Source organism: Nilaparvata lugens, chromosome 8, assembly GCF_014356525.2.
Source record: "Nilaparvata lugens isolate BPH chromosome 8, ASM1435652v1, whole genome shotgun sequence".
Classification (NCBI taxonomy): domain Eukaryota; kingdom Metazoa; phylum Arthropoda; class Insecta; order Hemiptera; family Delphacidae; genus Nilaparvata; species Nilaparvata lugens.
Genome location: NC_052511.1, coordinates 19,021,041 through 19,040,716, shown reverse-complemented (window position 1 = coordinate 19,040,716; position 19,676 = coordinate 19,021,041). Strand labels below are relative to the sequence as shown.

Sequence of the window (19,676 nt, the reverse complement as noted above, 5' to 3'; positions counted from 1 at the left end):
AATATTTCATCTGAATTATGAAAATTTATTATGAAATGGTGGGAAAAAGGCCTATATTTTCACCACGAATGGAATAAATGTGAGATGGAGTTGATCATTATTCACAAGAGTCAGCAATAGTCAATATTACATCAGATTTTCCTATAAATGGTAGAAATATCTACCTATCTACTATAGAAAGCAGTAGTAACAGAGATTCGGCCATTCTATAGTCCTATCATTGCCCCTGACTTTATAAAATGAATTTCAGTACTAGAGTTCTACAAATAAGATGTTTTGAATAATTCATTTTGATCAAAGATAGAAGTATCTCAGAATATTAAAAACAGAGCAAATTGAGAAAAATCAATCTGAAGTTTAGGTTTTTTACTGATAAAAGTATAGCCTGTTGTTTTGAAACTGAAAACTGTAGGATGAAAAGTCGGCAGGAAAAGTTTTCTACCTTGAAAAGAGTGTTTACAACGATCTGAGTTTCATCCCATGTCTATCGATGCGGATGCCACAAACCCATTGTATTGGTTGAGACAGCTCAGGGGGCTGCAGAAATTGTCTGACTGCGTAATTGATTACACTTTCCACTCGCCGAAAAGCTCTTCCACTCGATTCAATGGGATCAAAGCATGAATTATAATCGCCCCCTCAATCTAACTTTCGAAAAAAGTCTTCAGCAAAGTAATTACACAAAGCGATACGGCTAACAACAATCGGACTGATAATTATTTTGAAGGCAGTTCTTGGAATTTGGGCCTGGAACGGAATAATATTCAAATACGCCGCAGAATAAATATTTCCTGGAATGTTTATTCATGACTTTAATGTTTCATGTTATATGTTTAATCAGCACTCAGGCTTCAAAGAAGTTTATCAGTGATGGTTTGTGTATAAAGAGAGATAATTTTTGAATAAAGGGATGGATTAATAAAAGCAGATCAAATATTATCTGAGCAATTCTGATAATTAACGTTATTGGCACTCACATTTATAAGTTCCAAGTGTATCTTGTTTTAGTAGATTTGTGGATAAGATTTCGGGTTTGCAACCAACTCAGTCATGTTTCTGTTATTTATGGATTTATCCAAATTCATTAAATTTGTTTGTCATATAATTTTGTTCTTCCTTATTTTATCAATAAAAATCTTCCTTTTTTTAATTTTAGGATCCTTATTTTATCAGGTGAAATTGTATGTAATTTTTTTGGTCAAGATTAATTGCACGTAATTTGATTATTTTTGTTTTGGCGAAATGAAACTGATTTGATTTCATTCGATTGTTTTGAATTTCAAGTTCAATGGTTATCATCATTCAGACAATTATCTCAATGACTTTGCATCGCTAATTACAGGAGTTATCAATCAGTAAATAGGCAAAATTCAGAAATACCTTAGAATCTGTCCAATCCTGATGAACCATTGTTCTTCTTTAAAAAGAATCTTCGATGTATTTTTATTTATTTATTTCATTGACAATCACAAATCATAATTATAATATATAATATATGATATATAATATATAATATATGATAATATTATATATATATATATATATATATAATATATATATATATATATATAATATATATATATATATAATATGATTGGTAGAAGACAACAGGCATAGTCCAAAACTGTATTCAAAAAAGTTTCAAAAAAGAATGAGGTGAAGATTTCACTTTTCACTTCAAAAAGTCAAATTTCCACTTCAAAATTCATGACTAAACTGAAAATTTAAAATTTTGATATTTAAAAACTAATTTAGAAACAAGAATATTTCACTCAAATCTCTACAAATTGTAAATTTTTGAGTAATTTTGCAAAATTTCGAGCCAGAAGAGAAACACAATTTCACTAATAAACTTCGTGTTCTTGAACGATCAAATGGACATCCAACAAAATAAAAAAATCCAGATGAATCTAATATCAAGACATTTTCAAACTTTGACAAAATAGTTAATCAATCTCAACTCGTGTGTCTAGTCCTGAAGCGAAGATCTCCACAATCTCTAAAAACCTCACTACATCACAGGCAAAGTGATGTGACAGTGGACACGCCCTTCTAAGGAAAAAAAGAGGAAGCAAATGAGTGTATGATACGAACCAACAAGGAGGGTACAAGGGAGGAAAGAGGAGAGAGAGTGAAAAAATGAGGGCAAGTTTGGCGAACCCTGTACATTGCGATACGCCATGAAAGATTGATAAATTCGAAAAGAGCGCGGCGCTTTCCAACAATGTAAGGCCAGCTTATAACGGAAGTCGATCAGGGATTTGCAGGCCATGCATAAGAACAAAACAATACAGATATACGGTGTGTATAGGAAAAAACACTACAGATATACAGGTTGTGTAGGATATGCGTAAGAACATAAAACTGCAGATATAGAATGTGTATAGGAAAAACACTACAGATATATAGCTTGTGTAGGGTGTGTGTAAGAGCAGAACAATACATATATACGGTGTGTATAGGAAAAAACACTACAGATATACAGGTGATGTAGGGTGTGTGTAAGAGCAGAACACTACAGATATACGGTGTGTATGGGAAAAACATCACAGATGTATGTGGGTGAAGGGTGTGTATGAGGAACAAAAACTACAGATATACAGGTGAAGTAGGACATGAATAAGAACAGAACACTACAGATATACAGGTGGGAAGTATCGCTGAAATATAAAACACAGAGACAAATGTGCATTGTGATGAATCGAGCTTATTTAGCAAGTCGCCGTATCCTTCAGGAGCACGTATATGATAGTAGGATAGGGTTCGACTCCTTGTTCTGGCATTTTTCATTCGGATGCCGCTTTCATCGGGATTCTTCCCCCCTTCACACCTCTTTCCACTCTATTCACCCCTCTTACCAACCCTCACCCCAAACTCACTGCAAGGGCCGAACGTCTGAGAAATGGATTTCGGATACTTGTGGAACGTAGCCTTGTTCGTTGATCTCCGACGTGATTTTTCAGCTGTGTCGAACCGACTTCTCACTCTCTCTTTCACTCTTTCTCTTTCACACTTGATTCCACCTTGCGACTCCACGTTATGTTCAGGTATTCATTGTAATATGCATGAATTTATTGCTTCGGAAATAGCTTCATAGCTCCTTCCTCACCTCTTTCCTTGTTCAAAAATTTCTATCAAAATCGTAATTTTATAGAGAGAGAATTATTATTTCAACACCTGTTAATTTAGCATTGCCTTAGTGCTGAATTTGACAGGCTTCTATCAGCATCGTAATATCAAGGTGCGTACAAATATACACGCCGCGAACATGAGCAATTCACTTTTAATCAGCTGACTATATCTGTATTTTTACAGAAACGGTAAGATACAGATATGAAAAGCTTGGCATCAGCTGATTAAAAGTGAATTGCTCATGTTCGTGGCGCGTAAATCTGTACGCACCTTTACAGATGAAATCTGATCATGGAATTACTTTTTTAATAAATATTCGATTAAGCCAATTATGCTATTATCAAGTGTTCAACAAACAGGTATGGCATCTATTTCTGAACAAGAACTTATTATCTGATTTCCTGGTTCACCAAGTTTAGTGAAATCATTTGAGCATGGTCAAATAGGTGGATCATGTTCAAATGACTTGACCGAGCTTGGTGAAATCGGGCGTTAGGCCTATCATCAAATGATGACTTCCACTTGAATTGTTCTACTCTAGCTGATAATATTATTATAACATAGTCGGCAATTTTAAACAAAATACTTGAACTAGAAAACAGTGTTATTAAGTTGTCTTCTCCACTCACATAGTTTCCTCCCTCATGTATAAAACTCATGGTATTGGTTATCATATTTGTAGCTCTTAACCCCAATAATATCAGTACGATAGTTGAATAGAGTTGAATATTGTGTAATCAATATCAATAATATTTCTTTCACATCACCACTACGAAACTTCAACTTCCATCAACTTCTAAATAATTGAGATATCTTCCTTCTTTTCCTCTCCCTATCTTTTTCATCTACAGCCCGGTCGTGTGCTGATGGGAAGAATATTATTATTTCTTATCCTTTTCAGAGAATCGACAATTATTTGTTGAAACACCGCCGATTTATGGAGTTACATCACAATATAATATTATCGTTATTCTAATTGCATTAAATTTTTATTCTCATTGATTAATTTTTTATACCCTGTAAAATTCGTTGGATAATTTGTATTACCGTCATTTAATGTAAATTAGTGTATAAGCCAGTGAATATTGTAACAAACACAAATAAAGAACTCTAATCTAATCTGAACTAATCTTTCTTGGATAACAATCAATCTGATCTAATCTAATGTAATCTTCCAAGTCCACAGTTATCAAAGTAATGAATCAAAGTGAAATCTCAGTTAATTAATAGCATAGTTTGGTGGATTGATAATGATATTCAATTTAAGATTTTCCATTAGCAAATACTCTTAAGTTTCGAACTAGCGAGCTGAAACTCATAATATCGCGTAACTAGAACGCTTTCCAGTATTCTGAGCACACATTGTTCCTTTACTCGTTTATGAACGCTCAGTTGAGTCTCTAATGAGAAGTGAACTCCTTTCCTATTCTGGTTAAATAAACAACGTTTAAAATTTAACCGGCTTTTGTGCAACCGGGCCTGAGACTGATAGTGGATAACAACTTAGGCTAGGCACACACCAGTTAGTCAAGACAAGACATGATCAGACACGTTCAGTCACAATACTTCACATAGTTGCTTATGAAGACATGTCTAATTGCAATGACTAATCAGTGTGTGTTGCGTCACAAGCAGCTATGTGAAGTATTAAAAGTGTCTAAAAGTGTCTAATCATGTTTTGTCTTGTCTTGACTAACTAATGTGTGCCCAGCCTTAGCTAGAGTTCGATTATTCTAGTGTAAGAATAATGGATATTATTTATTCATTTATTCATACATTGATACATACAATATCATTCTCAATTATGAATGATTGGGAAAGGAACAACAGGTTCAAAGCCCAAAACTGTCCTTTTTTCCAAATTTGGATAGAAATCGTCCAAAAATAGGTTATGTTTACACTTCATGTTTTTTTTCCAATTTTGAGTTCAAAATATAATATATAAACTAGGAATTTAGAATTTAGAAAAGTTGAAAACCAAATTAAATAAGAATACTTCACTAAATCATCACTGATAACTGAAATTTATTTAAATATAAATTTATTCTTTCCATTTTATTATAATGGTTTTGAAGGAATGTGATGTACTCACATGGTATCGCCATAGTAGAGTCATTCGGATCTGGACTGTACTCCTCCTTAGGAAAGTACTCGATAAATGTACAATGCATGTCATCCTCCCCAGCTGAAAAAAAAACACAGATGAAAATTATTTTTGTATCATGAGACTGTGTACTTTCAGTACAAAAGTAAATTTTGTTATCATGGCGATTCTGTTGCTTAAGCCGCCACACCGTTGAGAGGTAGAAGACTGTCTAGCTGGGCCAATGGCAGGCGTTCATGCCCTTGACCAATAGCAGTACTTGCCTACTAGTATAAATTCTACTGCTCTTGTATTTAGTTTTAGTTTATCAGTGATTAACAATAGTTCAATAACCGAAACCGGTCTTTCTAAAGGTGCGTACAGACTTTCGCTCTGCTCCGCAACCGAACGTCACTCCAGCAGAGCGATTGATGATCGACCGGGGAGCAACAATGGTTCGACCGGGGAACGCGAGAAGATCTAACATCTTCCGTAACGTTCATGATGGGTGCGTGGGCGGCGCGACTGTAGTTCGATGGAGGAACGAGGGCGGTACGAGGGCGGTACGAGGGAGGAGCGTGCTCGGTGCGGGTTGGAAGAGCGTATATGTGTACGCAGCTTAAGTATCAATAAATCTGTTGTTTTTGACAATTTCTCAGTCTTTTTCATTCAACAATAATATAGTGTGCATTCTGTTAGAAATTAATGTTGCCAGTGATGTTTTATTGAATAAGTTGAACTTTGACTCATAACAATTGGGCTAACCTTTTCCAAGTTCATATAATACTCCGATTCCATAATTATGATTGCTATACTCCTGAAATAACATTTTTCCCTTCCGCATACATCCAATTTCTTGTCAATAATAATTATTTTCTATTCTCACGCCCCTGCTATATTGGAGAATAGGTTTATTGTATCAATGATAGGTGGAACGGAAGTGAGTTAATGGTATGGAAGCTCGTATAGTCGTTGATAGCCTCATATACAGACCGAGAAGGCTATTATAGCCTGCTAGATTGCCTAAGTCGTCTTCAAATAGCATTACGTCATGAAGACCAGCTTTGACCGACCAACCAATCCTTAAACTTCGTGATGAAATCCTTTATTGCATATTGTACTGGAGTCTGTATCAAGAAACTCTATCTACATCACCTTTATACTGGGCATTTATATTTTCATTGCAGAACCTTCAATTATAAAGGTTCGTATAGACTTACGTGCCACGAGCATGCGCATTCCAATTTTCATCAGCTGATTCTATTATTATATATGTATCTCTCTGTTTCTGTACAGATACGGATATAAATATCGGGGCACCGTGCTTCGCTCGTTATTTTTATTTATTGATAAACAGAACACAATTCTCTAAAATGATTGTGTTTATATTTTACAGCTGGATATAAGTCAGCTTATGAATTTTGGGGATGCGATATTTTGATTTTTCACATAATCACTCGATCGCTCACTTTTTACTATCAACAGACGACAAAAGTCTCAGCTGTTTCAGCCAAGGATGAATTATCATTTTAATGTCATTCAGCGAGTTTTTTCAAGGATGAGACCTAGTGCAATCGAATTTTTATATCATAAACCTACTATGTTCCAAATTTCGTGAAAATCGTTAGCGTCGTTTTCGAGATCGTTGAACATAAATAACCATATAATCAGATTTAAAAATAACCAGATATAAAAATATAAACAGATATACAGAAATTGCTCGCTTAATATAATAGGATAAGCATATATAATCAGCAGATGAAAAGTAAAATGCGTGTGTTCGTGGCGCATAAGTCTGTACGCACCTCAATATATAACTTTTCACTTTAGAAATCATGAAGTGAGTTAATCCTTAATTGTGACAGAAAGAATATAGCGAGTCATAAAAACGGTGTAAAAGCACTGAGATGAGCTGATACTGAAGCTCAGTAAATCAAATTTATTTTTTCAAGTATATAAATTTTATAACAATTCATAATGAATGATTCGCGTACTGAATTTGAATTGGAATCTCGGATGCAGTTATATATTTCTCATTGAAACCAGAAGAATTTCTACTATGCATTATAAATTCAACTGACCAGGATAAATTCCTTGATTATAGACGCCCAAGCACTGCCATTCAAAATTCGGAGCTATCGATTTTATTCGTATATACGTTCATTAACGTCAAGTGGAATTTGTAAAGTACACATTAAAAGTGTCACGGTAGAATCGTCCAATATTTTTGACAGACTGCCCCAACCATTGAATTTTCAGAAGCTTGGTTCCGAAATTGATTTTGTTCGAAAAAACAAGCTCTAAATTGGAGTTCCAAATCATCGGTAATTGTTTAGTAATATGCTGGTACATTTGCATCTCGGTTTGGAATTCGATGTAGCTTTCAGGCAGATGTTCATTACTTCATCATACAATGTCTGAATAATATCAAGTATAATTATTCTACGTTTTTCTGTCACACTTATTAATTTTCAAGCTTCACTTGCAAACTTATATTTGATCAAGGTTGTTGGAACGGGGCATTAGACTCTGATTAGGTGATAGATAAAATTTGATTCCCAGTCATTGATAATCGATAAACTTCCAATAAAAATCAATGATAATCATTCCATACAGTAGAATGAAAACGATCTAATATTGTAAAAGCCACTAATTTACATGTATTTAAACAATTTGAGATACTATTTTTGGTTTTAGGACTATTAGAAATATCTAGAAAATCGAAAGCCTAAACATTGAGCAGCAGAATAGTATAGTATGGGAGGAGCCCTACGATTGGTCATTAGCTGTGGACCAATGAAGGTTGAGCTCCACTGCTATTGGCCGAGACTAGACAAGCTCCAGTATTCCTAATATGGTCATGAGATTCTCCCTCCAAATCAATTTCCTACCTTCATTTTCTTCCGTAGTTTTTGTATTTTCATGTTTACAAGTTTCCAAGATGAATAATTTCCCATTATTTATCCTGTCATCTATTGGCCTTGTTAGTTCCTATATTTTTCTTTATTTGTTGTTTGATGATTCTCATGGCTTATTATTGCTTTCCTACTACGTGGGACACATTACTTTATTCCTCTGTTCAATATTCAATCTTTCAGAGGCCCAGTTCCACAAAAGCCGGTTGAATTTTAACCGTGATTAATTTCACGAGAACCATTCAGAGAAGGCTCTTTTAAAAAGACCGCTTCTCTGATTGGTTCTCGTGAAACTAATCACGATCAAAATTCAACCGGCACTCAGTCTACTAGAGATCAATAATACTGTTACAACCGAAGCTAGTATCTCAAATTGTCTCATTAAATTGGTTTTTCTGACAATATCAAAGCAATCTGACAAATCTACCACGACATTACCTTCACAACATCACAGAAAGCTTATCCCAGTACACTTTGACAATTTAAAGAAATTTTTTCTACCATGGAGACGATGAAAAAGTTATAAATCATTGAATAAACAGTGCACTGGAATATCCATCAAATTCAGATCCAATAAAAATGTTGTCCAAGATTCATTATTCCTCAAATACAGAATTTCGTTATCACAGTACTAAAAAACTTTTCCAAACTCCATTATCTGGAGATTCAAAAGAGTTACTCATATTCCGACAAGACTCATTCATAACTACAGGGAACAGCAATGATCTACATCTATCATAACTCAACTTTCAAGTACCCCAACACTGATCTATCATAATATTTTTATGGGAAAACTTTGTTGAAATGACTCTCTTATCAACGATATCATAAGCCTAGCCAGTTATGCACATTGACTTATTTCAAAACTGCTACTGTGCTCTCTACCGTTCTTCTTGGTTTTCCTTTTTACCCAGTGGTTTCCCTTTTCTTCCGCCTGTTATTTTTCTCTCTTAGTTTGATCTTATCCATCGTTTTCCCCACTCTCTCTCCACTCTCTCTTCCTCTTTCATCTTTCACTCCTCATCCCAAGCTTTTATCTTCTTTTTCTTTGGTCTATAATACAGATTATCGAGTCTGTTCTCTCCACCGTTCTTCTTGGTTTTCCTTTCTACCCAGTGGTTTTCCTTTTTTTCCGCCTGTTATCTTTCTCTCTTAGTTTGATCTCATCCATCGTCTCCCCACACTCTCTCTCCCCTCTCTCTTCCTCTTCCATCTTCTACTCCTTATCCCAAGCTTTTATCTTCTTTCTCTTTGGTCTACAATACTGATTATCGAGTCCGTGCTCTCCACAATTCTTATTGGTTTTCCTTTTTACCCAGTGGTTTTCCTTTTCTTCCGCCTGTTATCTGACTCTCTTAGTTTATTCTTATCCATTATCTCCACCCCCACTCACTCTCTCTCTCTCTCTCCCACCCTATCTCTCTCTATCTGCTCGCACACCCACACTTTGCATTCTAACCACGCGTCTAAACCACTTTAGCTATCTTTCTTCAGACCTCTCTCTCGCTATCTCTCCTTCTTGCTTCTGTTCTGGTTTTGCGCACAGCTCTTCGCTGATACCACAACTCCACCTAGTGCCACTGCTTTTTGAGTGAAACACTATGTATGCAGAGTTCCAGTGGAATAGCATTTGAATATTCTCTTTTTTCATTTACATAGATAAAATCATACTCTCCCCATTACCGAGAACCAATTCCAGTGCACTAGCAACGTGCTACACAACAAGTACTGATTAGCTTTATCATGACTTGTAAGTGCAACAGCAGCTGAATTTCATAAGAGATTTCAATTGTAGATCCAAATTGTATTTTGGTTTTTTTACCATTTTATATAACAACAAGTACTCACCATTTAACGCAACAAGTACTGATAAGCTTTATCATGACTTGTAAATGCAACAGCAGCCAAATTTCATAAGAGATTTCTATTGTAGATCCAACTTGTATTTTGGTGCTGTTACCATTTTATGTAACAGTTCAGCTGCATCTCAAATCACTGTTAGACAACTCCACTGTTATTTTTATTAACTTTATGTCTCCTCAATCCATCCCTCAAGTGATGAGAATAAAACGGATAAAGAGTGTAACGTTCAAAATCCGAATGGATAAATAAAAATTCCTATTTGAAGAAATTTATAGGTCTAAGTGAAATAATAGGCTAATATCGCCAAAGATGATAACGTTAAAGATTAGATAATATCAGGCATCATGGCCAAATTGTACAACAGCCGAATAGGAATGAAAATAATTTTTGCTATCTGTATAATATCATATAAAATATTGAAAATTTGAGGTTAGGCGTAAAACATCTACTGATCGGCGACCTAATGATCGACCGAGTCGCATAACGTAGAATCTGACCAAACACCTTGGCAGAAACTTATTGTAGCGAAACAGTATTCAACTTGAGGGACCAAAGGTTACACGCTAATTGTTGTAATATAAGAATCAATCTATAACCTTTATAAAATTACTTTGCATGTAAAAAGCATATTAAAAAACCCAAACAAAAATAATTAAATGTATTAAGGAAGTAGGAGGTTCCTAGGCGCATGAATACTATAATAATTTGCATGCACCAATCGAATGGTGGCAATTGATAGGCGGCAATAGTGAGCCGATTCAAATATATTTGTATATATTTCTACAAATGATAAGAATTTATGAATTATTATTGTGCAGTTAATGTTTTGGATACGGCCCAAAGGCAAATAAATGATTAAAGATGTAACATAAGTAATAATTTAATAGTTTGATACGGTCTATTTGAGCCATGAATGGCGGAGGAAAAGATTATTTAAATTTTATGTAAATTTGGAAATCGGAAATGAAAATTGTAAATTAGAAAAGAGAACTTCGACACTTGCCTGCCAACGACCACCATGAGATGTCACCAAAAATTATAGAGCGTAATATCTTACTATACCTTTGATAGCTTAAAGTTAAATCGAATTTCTAAATTTTTTCATAAGACTTTGTGATGCTAATGTAAAGCAGAAGTCATTTTCAAATAATTTTTTAACCCCTTGGAAGAGATGACTCCGGCTACAAATAATCCAGGACCACCAGGAGTTTGGATTGACATCAGCAGCTCATAGAAAATTCCAGCACGTGAGTGAAAAATATTCGAAATAGTGATAGGGCGCCCTCAGTGCTTCGAAATGAAATAAGAATCAAAGCTAGCTCGTCGAAAGGGTTTTTATAAATTAAGAATTTGGTAAAAATACTTGCGCAAGTAAAAATAGTATAAAAGGTATTTTATTAGATAGTAACGAATCAATCCATATATCAAAAGATCCATCAATCAAAGAATACTAAGTTCTAGGCTGTTAATACAATATTCATATGATCATTAATTTCTGCAATATAATTTGCGATAATATGATGTAGCCCTAATTCACTAGATGAATTGATCTATCTATTCCGTCAGGTGCCGAATCTCGCACCCTGAGATATAAAAAATATTTATTATAAAGAAATCTATTGGGAACCAAAGAATTTAATATATATTTCGATTATTAGTTTGTCTATTTGTCATGCTGATTTAAGAAATTTAGATTCTGAATAGGATCGTCCAAGTCGACAAGTATCAGCAAGTTGATATCGAAGCCACATGCAAATAAATGCATATGATCATAAAAATGGAAGCACATGGTAGCATTTCGTGCTATAGAACTTAAAGAATAATATTAACCTGTGATATTTTATTGATTTCGTTTCTTGTTATATCATCTATTCCTGTCGCTCTATATATTTTTGTTTTGACTTATTTTTTGAGATATTTGTTAATATATGTATCAAATTTTTATGGTGTACGATTCATTTTATTCCTCAATACTATAGGATATAAGTTTTATATATATATTATAAATTATCAGTATTATTGTGAAAGCTCATATCTGGGCCTATGAAGATTTTTATGAGATTGTATCCTAGTAAACCCACGATCAGATTTTATAATTATTGAAATAATTCTCATGCTCTACCGATTGATGCCAAGCAGGAGGCTAATCGTTATTTAATTATAAAAAATAACGTGACAAGAGCCAATTACTCTATATTTTCATTTTCTGGAGTAGATTTTCCCATTCTATTACATTCCAGGACATGAATGTGTTAGATTGAATTGAAATTTGGTTTTCAAACTCACTGAAATTGAACTCACTTCCATGTATTGCAGAATGGAATTCATCCCACTAACGATAGGTGGCTTCCGTCAGCCAAATATAGAATTTCAATAAGTATTCATATAGATTATTCCGTCAAATAGAACAGCATTGAAATTTTTTTGTTCAGTTGATAACATTGTTAAAGATATTTTATGGGAATTTCTTGATCCACCTATAATACTACGCCAAACGAATTCTAGCAGTTGCTACTTCAGACAAGTAGTCTAGCTACTTCAGCAATTGCTAGATTTTATTCAATCTGAGTGAGGATAAGACTATGTTGAACTCTTTTCCAGGCGTTTTTAGGACGCATTTCCAGTGTCGGCAGGGCTGGAAGCTCTCCGATCGGCTGATTGGGTTGGCGCCTGAAAAACGCCCAATATGATCTCGCCCGAGCAGTATATCAGAAACTCTAGCTTGACTATCAGGGAGTAGGATAATGATTAAAAGTGGGATGTTGAGAATGTTGAGAATAAAGATTAGAATAACAGTTTCATTCATAAGTGAGCAGTTGAAAATGGAGTTAAGAATAAAGTCAGTTACACACACATCGATTTTTGGACGAACGATTTTTTGCCGTCCTTGTGAATTCTATCAGATTGAACAGATGATGTTTGTCAAGTTCCGTTTAATCTGATAGAATACATAAAGATGGCGAACACGAATGTGTGTGTAACTGGCTTAAGAGCTACATTGATCTTTGACCAAGTATCTATGAAATTGTATGAAGATTCTATGAGAATTGTATGAAATATCTATGAGAATATCTATGAAATTAAGGATGGAAATATTGTTTCAACTCAAAACTAGAACAAATTCAGTTATATTGTTGGCTCAAGTTAGAGATACAAAAGTTCTATCACAAGGAAATGAGTGAGTTTTAGATGGATAAAGGATACTAGTGTGAGATAGAGGAAAGCGACTCATATATTTTCGGAGACGAATGGTCGCAGAGCACAGCTCTGGGGGACAATTCCTTGGAGGAAAGGCGTGGAAAAGGTCGTAAGTAGGAGCTAGTTGCAGAAAGTCCTTCGCCAGAGGAACAACAGTCGTGTTTGTGCTGATATTGCAGCCAGCAGGCGGCAGGCGTTCATAGAATTTAGCTCACGTACGTTTCCATTGCTTCCTCGGAATATTTAATTTCTAATCCTTTCACTTCAATACTTCCTCCTCATCCTCTTTCACTTCAGCCACCTCATCCTCTTTCACTTCATCCACCTCATCCTCTTTCACTTCATCCTTCTCTTCATTCGTAGAGGACACTTTCACTCATTCTACTCCTCATCATAATGTTTTCAACCTTGTTCTCCAAGTCTTCATAATGTTATCTCTTCCATTATTGCGTTACGAAGATACTGATCCACGTAAGTTATTGCATGAAGTGAAGAAATATTCATTTAATTATAATATTTAAAGATTATTTCTGTTATCTCTGGGTATTGTATACTTTCAGTGTTTTGAGAGTTTGCACTTAATGTGAGTACCTATACAGTGAATTGAAGTAATTCAATCAATTTGATGAATGAAAACAATTATTCTTGAACGGGAAATAGAAAAATGAAGAGTATAGGCCAACTGATATTTGACTAGAAAGCGTATTTGGAACGAATAAGTAGAATATTAAGGAAATCGTTGATATTGATGTATCGTAATACAATAATAATTATTCATTCCGTGACAATTTCACTGGAAATTAAGGTGAATGGTATAATATTAAATACGGGACAAGCAGAAATTCATCTTAAATTGTAATTACGGAATTTCAAAACTCATATAACATGAGTCTGGATTAGTTATGAGTGAAAGTTGTATGACAATCATAAATTTAAACAAAGTTCAAGCTAAGAATCTATTAATAATATAGCTTCACATCATCAGTAATGATTGCTCAGCCATAGTTAGGTCCACGTTATGAAGGCAGCGGGTCGCCGTCTAGTTGTCACCCCGACTACCTGACAGCTGGTCATCTTGGCCATAGGCGACTACTTGTACCCTGGTAAAAATATACCATTGCCGTCAAGTTGTTACCCCGACTACTTGACACCTACTAGACCGGAGGTGCCAACTAGTCATGACCGTAAACGACAACTTGACACCTCGCACCCTCGCGTCAGGGTGTCTCCCCGACTAGTTGTGACCACCACAGAAAGGAGACAAGTAGACGGGTATGGCTCACGTCTACTTGTCCACTTAAAACCGGTTTTAAAAGGGGACAAGTAGTCGGGGGGGGGGGGCACCTAGTCGCGTTCCCAAGGCAGCATTTGAATATTCATGTCTATCATTCGAAAAAGCAGATAACACTATCGATTTCTAGCTCCGCAACGTTGCCAGATCATTATTAACAATGTAGAAATGTAATATATAAACAGAATATTCAACCTTGATCATGAAAATGTATTATTATCCAATGTATTATAGTTATTATTAAAATGTATTAAAATTTCTTGACGAATAAAGTATAATTGGTTATTATTTTTAACAAATGTTAACAGTTAATATTATATCAGATAGCGGTATCAGCTATCTCCCATAAAGAAGGCAGTGAGAAGGTAGAGAATCGGTAACGCTCTTCTCCTACGTTTTTCCATTGCCATTAGAACGTGGACTCCACCATGGAATTCTCTATCAATAGTCCTTTTTATTTATCAAAGATCCACTTACTAACATTTCCCATGAAACATTATTAATATTGTGAAAAATCTATTTGGAAAATTGGAATCATAAATATTTCTACAATTTTCAAACTAAATTATTGAGTCGATGAATTCAAATAATTAATTATTGCAATTTTCAAACAAAACTATAGAGTCGATAAATTAGAACTATTAGTTTCTACAAAGTTCAAACTGAATTATTCAGTCAATAAATCATAGCTTCATGTAACAAAATAAATTGAATCATGTAACAAATGATTCAATGGATTATCAATGATAGATAACGGAATATTTTAATCAATAATTAATCATCATATGATTCACATTAAATTTTGTAATATAAATTAAAACAGGAGACACAAGACATAAATAGATTGAAAACACTTAGAAACTTACATTAGAAACGGAAATTTTCGGAAACTGAGTTTCCTTCCTCAACCGAGCAGTGAGTGGGTAGCCTACAGTTTTTTTTTGAAGGAAACTCAGTTTCCGAAAATTTCCGTTTCTAATGTAAGTTTCCAAAGTAAAGTGGATGAGCTCTACCAAAATCTCAAGTTGAATGATTCATCTCAAGGTACCTAGAATGTATCAATCAATCAAATCAATTTATTCACCATTTTTACAATATATACCGTACAGAGTTTTAATGATATTATCTAGGTACATTGGTTCTCCTCTATTAAAGTTCTACTCAACTACTATCGTTTGCAATAGAACATCAATAAAATCATGAGCTAGTCCCAATTTCTCAATAAGTAGCTCGTGATAGAAAGAGTAGAGTTGATGTTGGGCACTAACCATTTGCCTACATTTGCGCGTTTTTTCCTCCATTGAGCACGGATCAATTCTATTCTGGCCTTTTGTGATATTTGAATTTTAAATGTGAACGGCAAGAACGTTCTCAAGCACCCAATCCGGATCCGGCTGGCCTTATCGTTTCCTATTGGACGATCGGCTTCTCAGCGAAATGAAGCCGTGTGATTCTGTATTGTTGGTAGCACTTCGATTCCACTCCATCCTATTCATTCGCAACGATAGAATTTTTTCTTGCTCCTGAATATTATTCTCAGATGCAAGCAATAGACGATGAAATCGTTCAGGTTATGTGTGTTCGCTGAATATTTCATTTCTATTAATCAGAGAAAGAAACTCAAATTGGGGGAGATGAGTGAGAGAAACATGGAAAACGGTGACATGGATGAAGTCATCATGATCAATGATTTTCTCTCATATTCTATGATCGTGAGCATGATACCATTCTAATAAACATCTTATAGAGTTGTGGGCAGAGAAGAAACTCATTGTACTCTATTTCCTCATACCAGCATTTTACTCATTCAATTGTAAGTGGAATTCTAGTGGGATTGAAATGAAATGAAAACATTATTTATTTGGCGAAGTTAGGACTTTCAAGTCCTCTCTACCACTCAACCTTAACATTCTTAATGAGTTCTTGTTACCTCCACAACAACAAAAATATCTTTGTTTTAGTTTAGGCACTGTATTACTTGTAAATATTTCAAAAAAACTTTCACTTTTTGTGTAGTTGAGAAGTTGATATTGTGGTAATTATTCTTATTAAATGAAAAAGACTAAGAAATTGTCAAAAAATCGCAGATTTATTGATACTTAGAAAGACCGGTTTCGGTTTTTACACCATTGTCAATCTCTGATAAACTGGTTTACTCATCTGGTTATCATCTGGTTACTCATAAACTGGTTTTCTGATAAACTCAGACGAGTTTATCAGAGATTGACAATGGTGTAATAATCGAAACAGGTCTTTCTAAGTATCAATAAATCTGTGGTCTTTTGACAATTTCTTAGTCTTTTTCATTCAATAAGCCCAATAGTCTAAAAGTCTCATTTGATTTGATATAGTCAGATCTGGTTACTCATAAACTGGTTTTCTGATAAACCCAGATGAGTTTATCAGAGATTGACAATGGTGTAATAACCGAAACCGGTCTTTCTAGGTATCAATAAATCTGCGGTTTTTTGACAATTTCTTAGTCTTTTTCATTTGATAAGAAAAACACTTTCTCTTCAGCCTGCTGATGAAGCTCTCCTCCTCAGGAGTGGAATGCATTCCTCAATACTTCAAGAAAATTAAGTGTTTCTTTAAATATTTACAAGTAACACAGTGCCTAAACTACAACAAAGTTATTATTTAGTGTTTCGTTGTGAAAAGCAACATCTATGGAATTCATACTCGTATCGAAATCTCTTGTTTATGTTGAGATTTTCTTGGACTAGTAGGTAACCCGTGCTCCGCATGGGCTCAATTGGAAACTTGAAAAAACTGAAAACTCGTCGTACTGAAATCTTGGAGGGTTTGGAATAGGCCTATAACCATACTCGATGAATTGAGAAAAAATTTCAAGTTAATCAGTCCAGTATTTCAGACGTGATGATGCGTCATTCGTGAATTTCCTATCCCCTACATTTGAATGCCGAAGCTTCCCTTTTATTATATCATAGAAGATAATCATTGATAGCGCTAATAATTATTTACCATCGTGAATAATATCAAGAGAATCACGCTCTATGACATTCACAACCAAAACCTCGTCACATATATTCCACAGGTTATTGCCTGTGTTTTTCAGTACAAATATTAGGATATTGTAAGCAATTTAAAATACTTTAACACTGTATTTTGAGTTTTCTCCTCTCCATTAACTAAAATTAAGCGACTGTTTACTATGCGAAGTGCCAATTGCTGACTGTGATTGAGGATGCTTCACTGAATTGCATAGTTGCGAATCTTTCAACTTAAAATCAATGAACATCACCAAAGTTTGCAGCTATCAAGTGGGACATTCCGTGTAGCAAATTTCTCACTCCACTTATTAGGAGATAGCAGACATCAAGTTGTACAGTTTTGATGGTGTCAAGAGGAAGCGCACCTCACCAAGTTTGTCCTATCTCCAGCGGCAGACTTGGAAATTCCAACTTGGCGAGAGGAGACCACTCTCTCGGTAAGTGATATAAATAATTCTTGTTACTACTGAAAAGGACATAACTCGAATACGTTCCCGAAGTTTGATATCATTTCGCACACTATATGGAAGAAACCTTTCAGAGCATCAGCACTTTCACCTTGTTGATGGCATTAATTAAGTTGGTCTTGTTCCATCATCTGGAAGTTCGCAAGTCTGTCTTTACAGCTCGAGTTCCACATTCTTCCTCCTTCAGTGTCTGTTATTGACATATGCAATATCAATTTCCTAATTTCCAACTCGGAACTTGTGCTTTCAATGCTTTATGGACATATCAAATTGTCAGAATGGTATTATGATAACATACGAAGTAATAATTGTTCTCTCATTAAAAGTTTCTCATTTTCCTGAGGTAAGCTATATTTTCTCTGTTATAGAACTATGAGCCGGTAAAGGTAAAGTAATTCGAGCAGGAAAATGCCACATGAATGCTAATTGGAAGCAGCATAATCAAAAATCTGGTGTGGTACACTCACACAACTTTCCTTGCTCATTAAACTGGGAGCCTCATTCTTAAACGACAATAATTTAGAGAAATAACATAATGACGATTGGCGGCAACATAATTATTTGAAACTACGATCAGACTACTGTATATGTGTGTATATAATAGTTTTCAGAGTACTTTTTCCTTTGTGTAAATTGTGAAATCCGATGATTTTTTAAAAATCGTCAAAACAGCTGTTCTACAGATGAAATATCTCGACTATGTGTTATTTTTATAGACTGCTCTACCTACCTACCACATGCACGAGAAGGAGGTTACAAAGTCCATTTCTGAAGGATGGGGTGAACCCCCCCATTAGTTTCCCAGAAAGGAGACTCATGCCAGTTGATGGAGCTGATAAATAACTATACAGAGTATGAATTTTAAATAAATCAGTCGAGTAAATTTTGAGAAAATCGTGAAAAACATGGTTTTTCAGTAATTATTCGCCATTTTTCTCGAGAATATTACGCAGCTCCTGCAATTTTCCTAGAAATGAGGCTCATGTCAGTTGATAGGGCTTGTAAATAGCTATCCATGGTATAAATTTGAAGAAAATCATTAGAGCTGTTTTCGAGAAAACCGTGAAAAACATGGTTTTTTAGTGATTATCCGCCATTTTTCTCAATAATATTACGGAGCTCCTGGAATTTTTCCAGAAATGAGACTCATGTCAGTTGATAGGGCTTATGAATAGCTATTCATGGTATAAATTTGAAGAAAATCGTTAGAGCCATTTTCGAGAAAAACGTGAAAAACATGGTTTTTTAGTAATTAGCCGCCATTTTTTCCGCCATCTTGAATTGAATTTTATTGAATTTCTTATTGTCGGGTCCCCATGGTATAAGGACCTTAAGTTTAAAATTTCAAGTCAATCGGTTGATTAGGAATGGAGTTATCGTGTTCACAGACATACACACATACACACACACACACACATACACACACACACATACACACACACACACATACACACACACACACATACACACATACACACACACAGACCAATACCCAAAAATCATGTTTTTGGGCTCAGGGGACCTTGAAACGTATAGAAAACTTGAAATTGGGGTACCTTAATTTTTTTTGGAAAGCAATACTTTCCTTACCTATGGTAATAGGGCAAGGAAAGTAAAAAGTTAAAAAGCAGCACGCAAAACAGTCTTTGAAGGTGCGTACAGACTTATACGCTACGAAAACATGCATTCCACTCTCCATCAACTGATGCTAAT

General features: G+C 34.8%; 1 protein-coding gene across 6 annotated transcripts in view; it reads right to left on the bottom strand.

Moving 5' to 3' along the window:
• Positions 1-19,676, bottom strand: part of LOC111055101 (voltage-dependent calcium channel gamma-4 subunit) — a 304,396-nt gene that overhangs the window by 29,401 nt on the left and 255,319 nt on the right. For all 6 annotated transcript variants that reach the window (XM_039434165.1, XM_039434164.1, XM_039434166.1 and 3 more), the window contains one exon: positions 5,225-5,317. In XM_039434165.1, the coding sequence (XP_039290099.1) occupies positions 5,225-5,317 (93 nt within the window). The remainder of the gene's footprint in view (positions 1-5,224; positions 5,318-19,676) is intronic.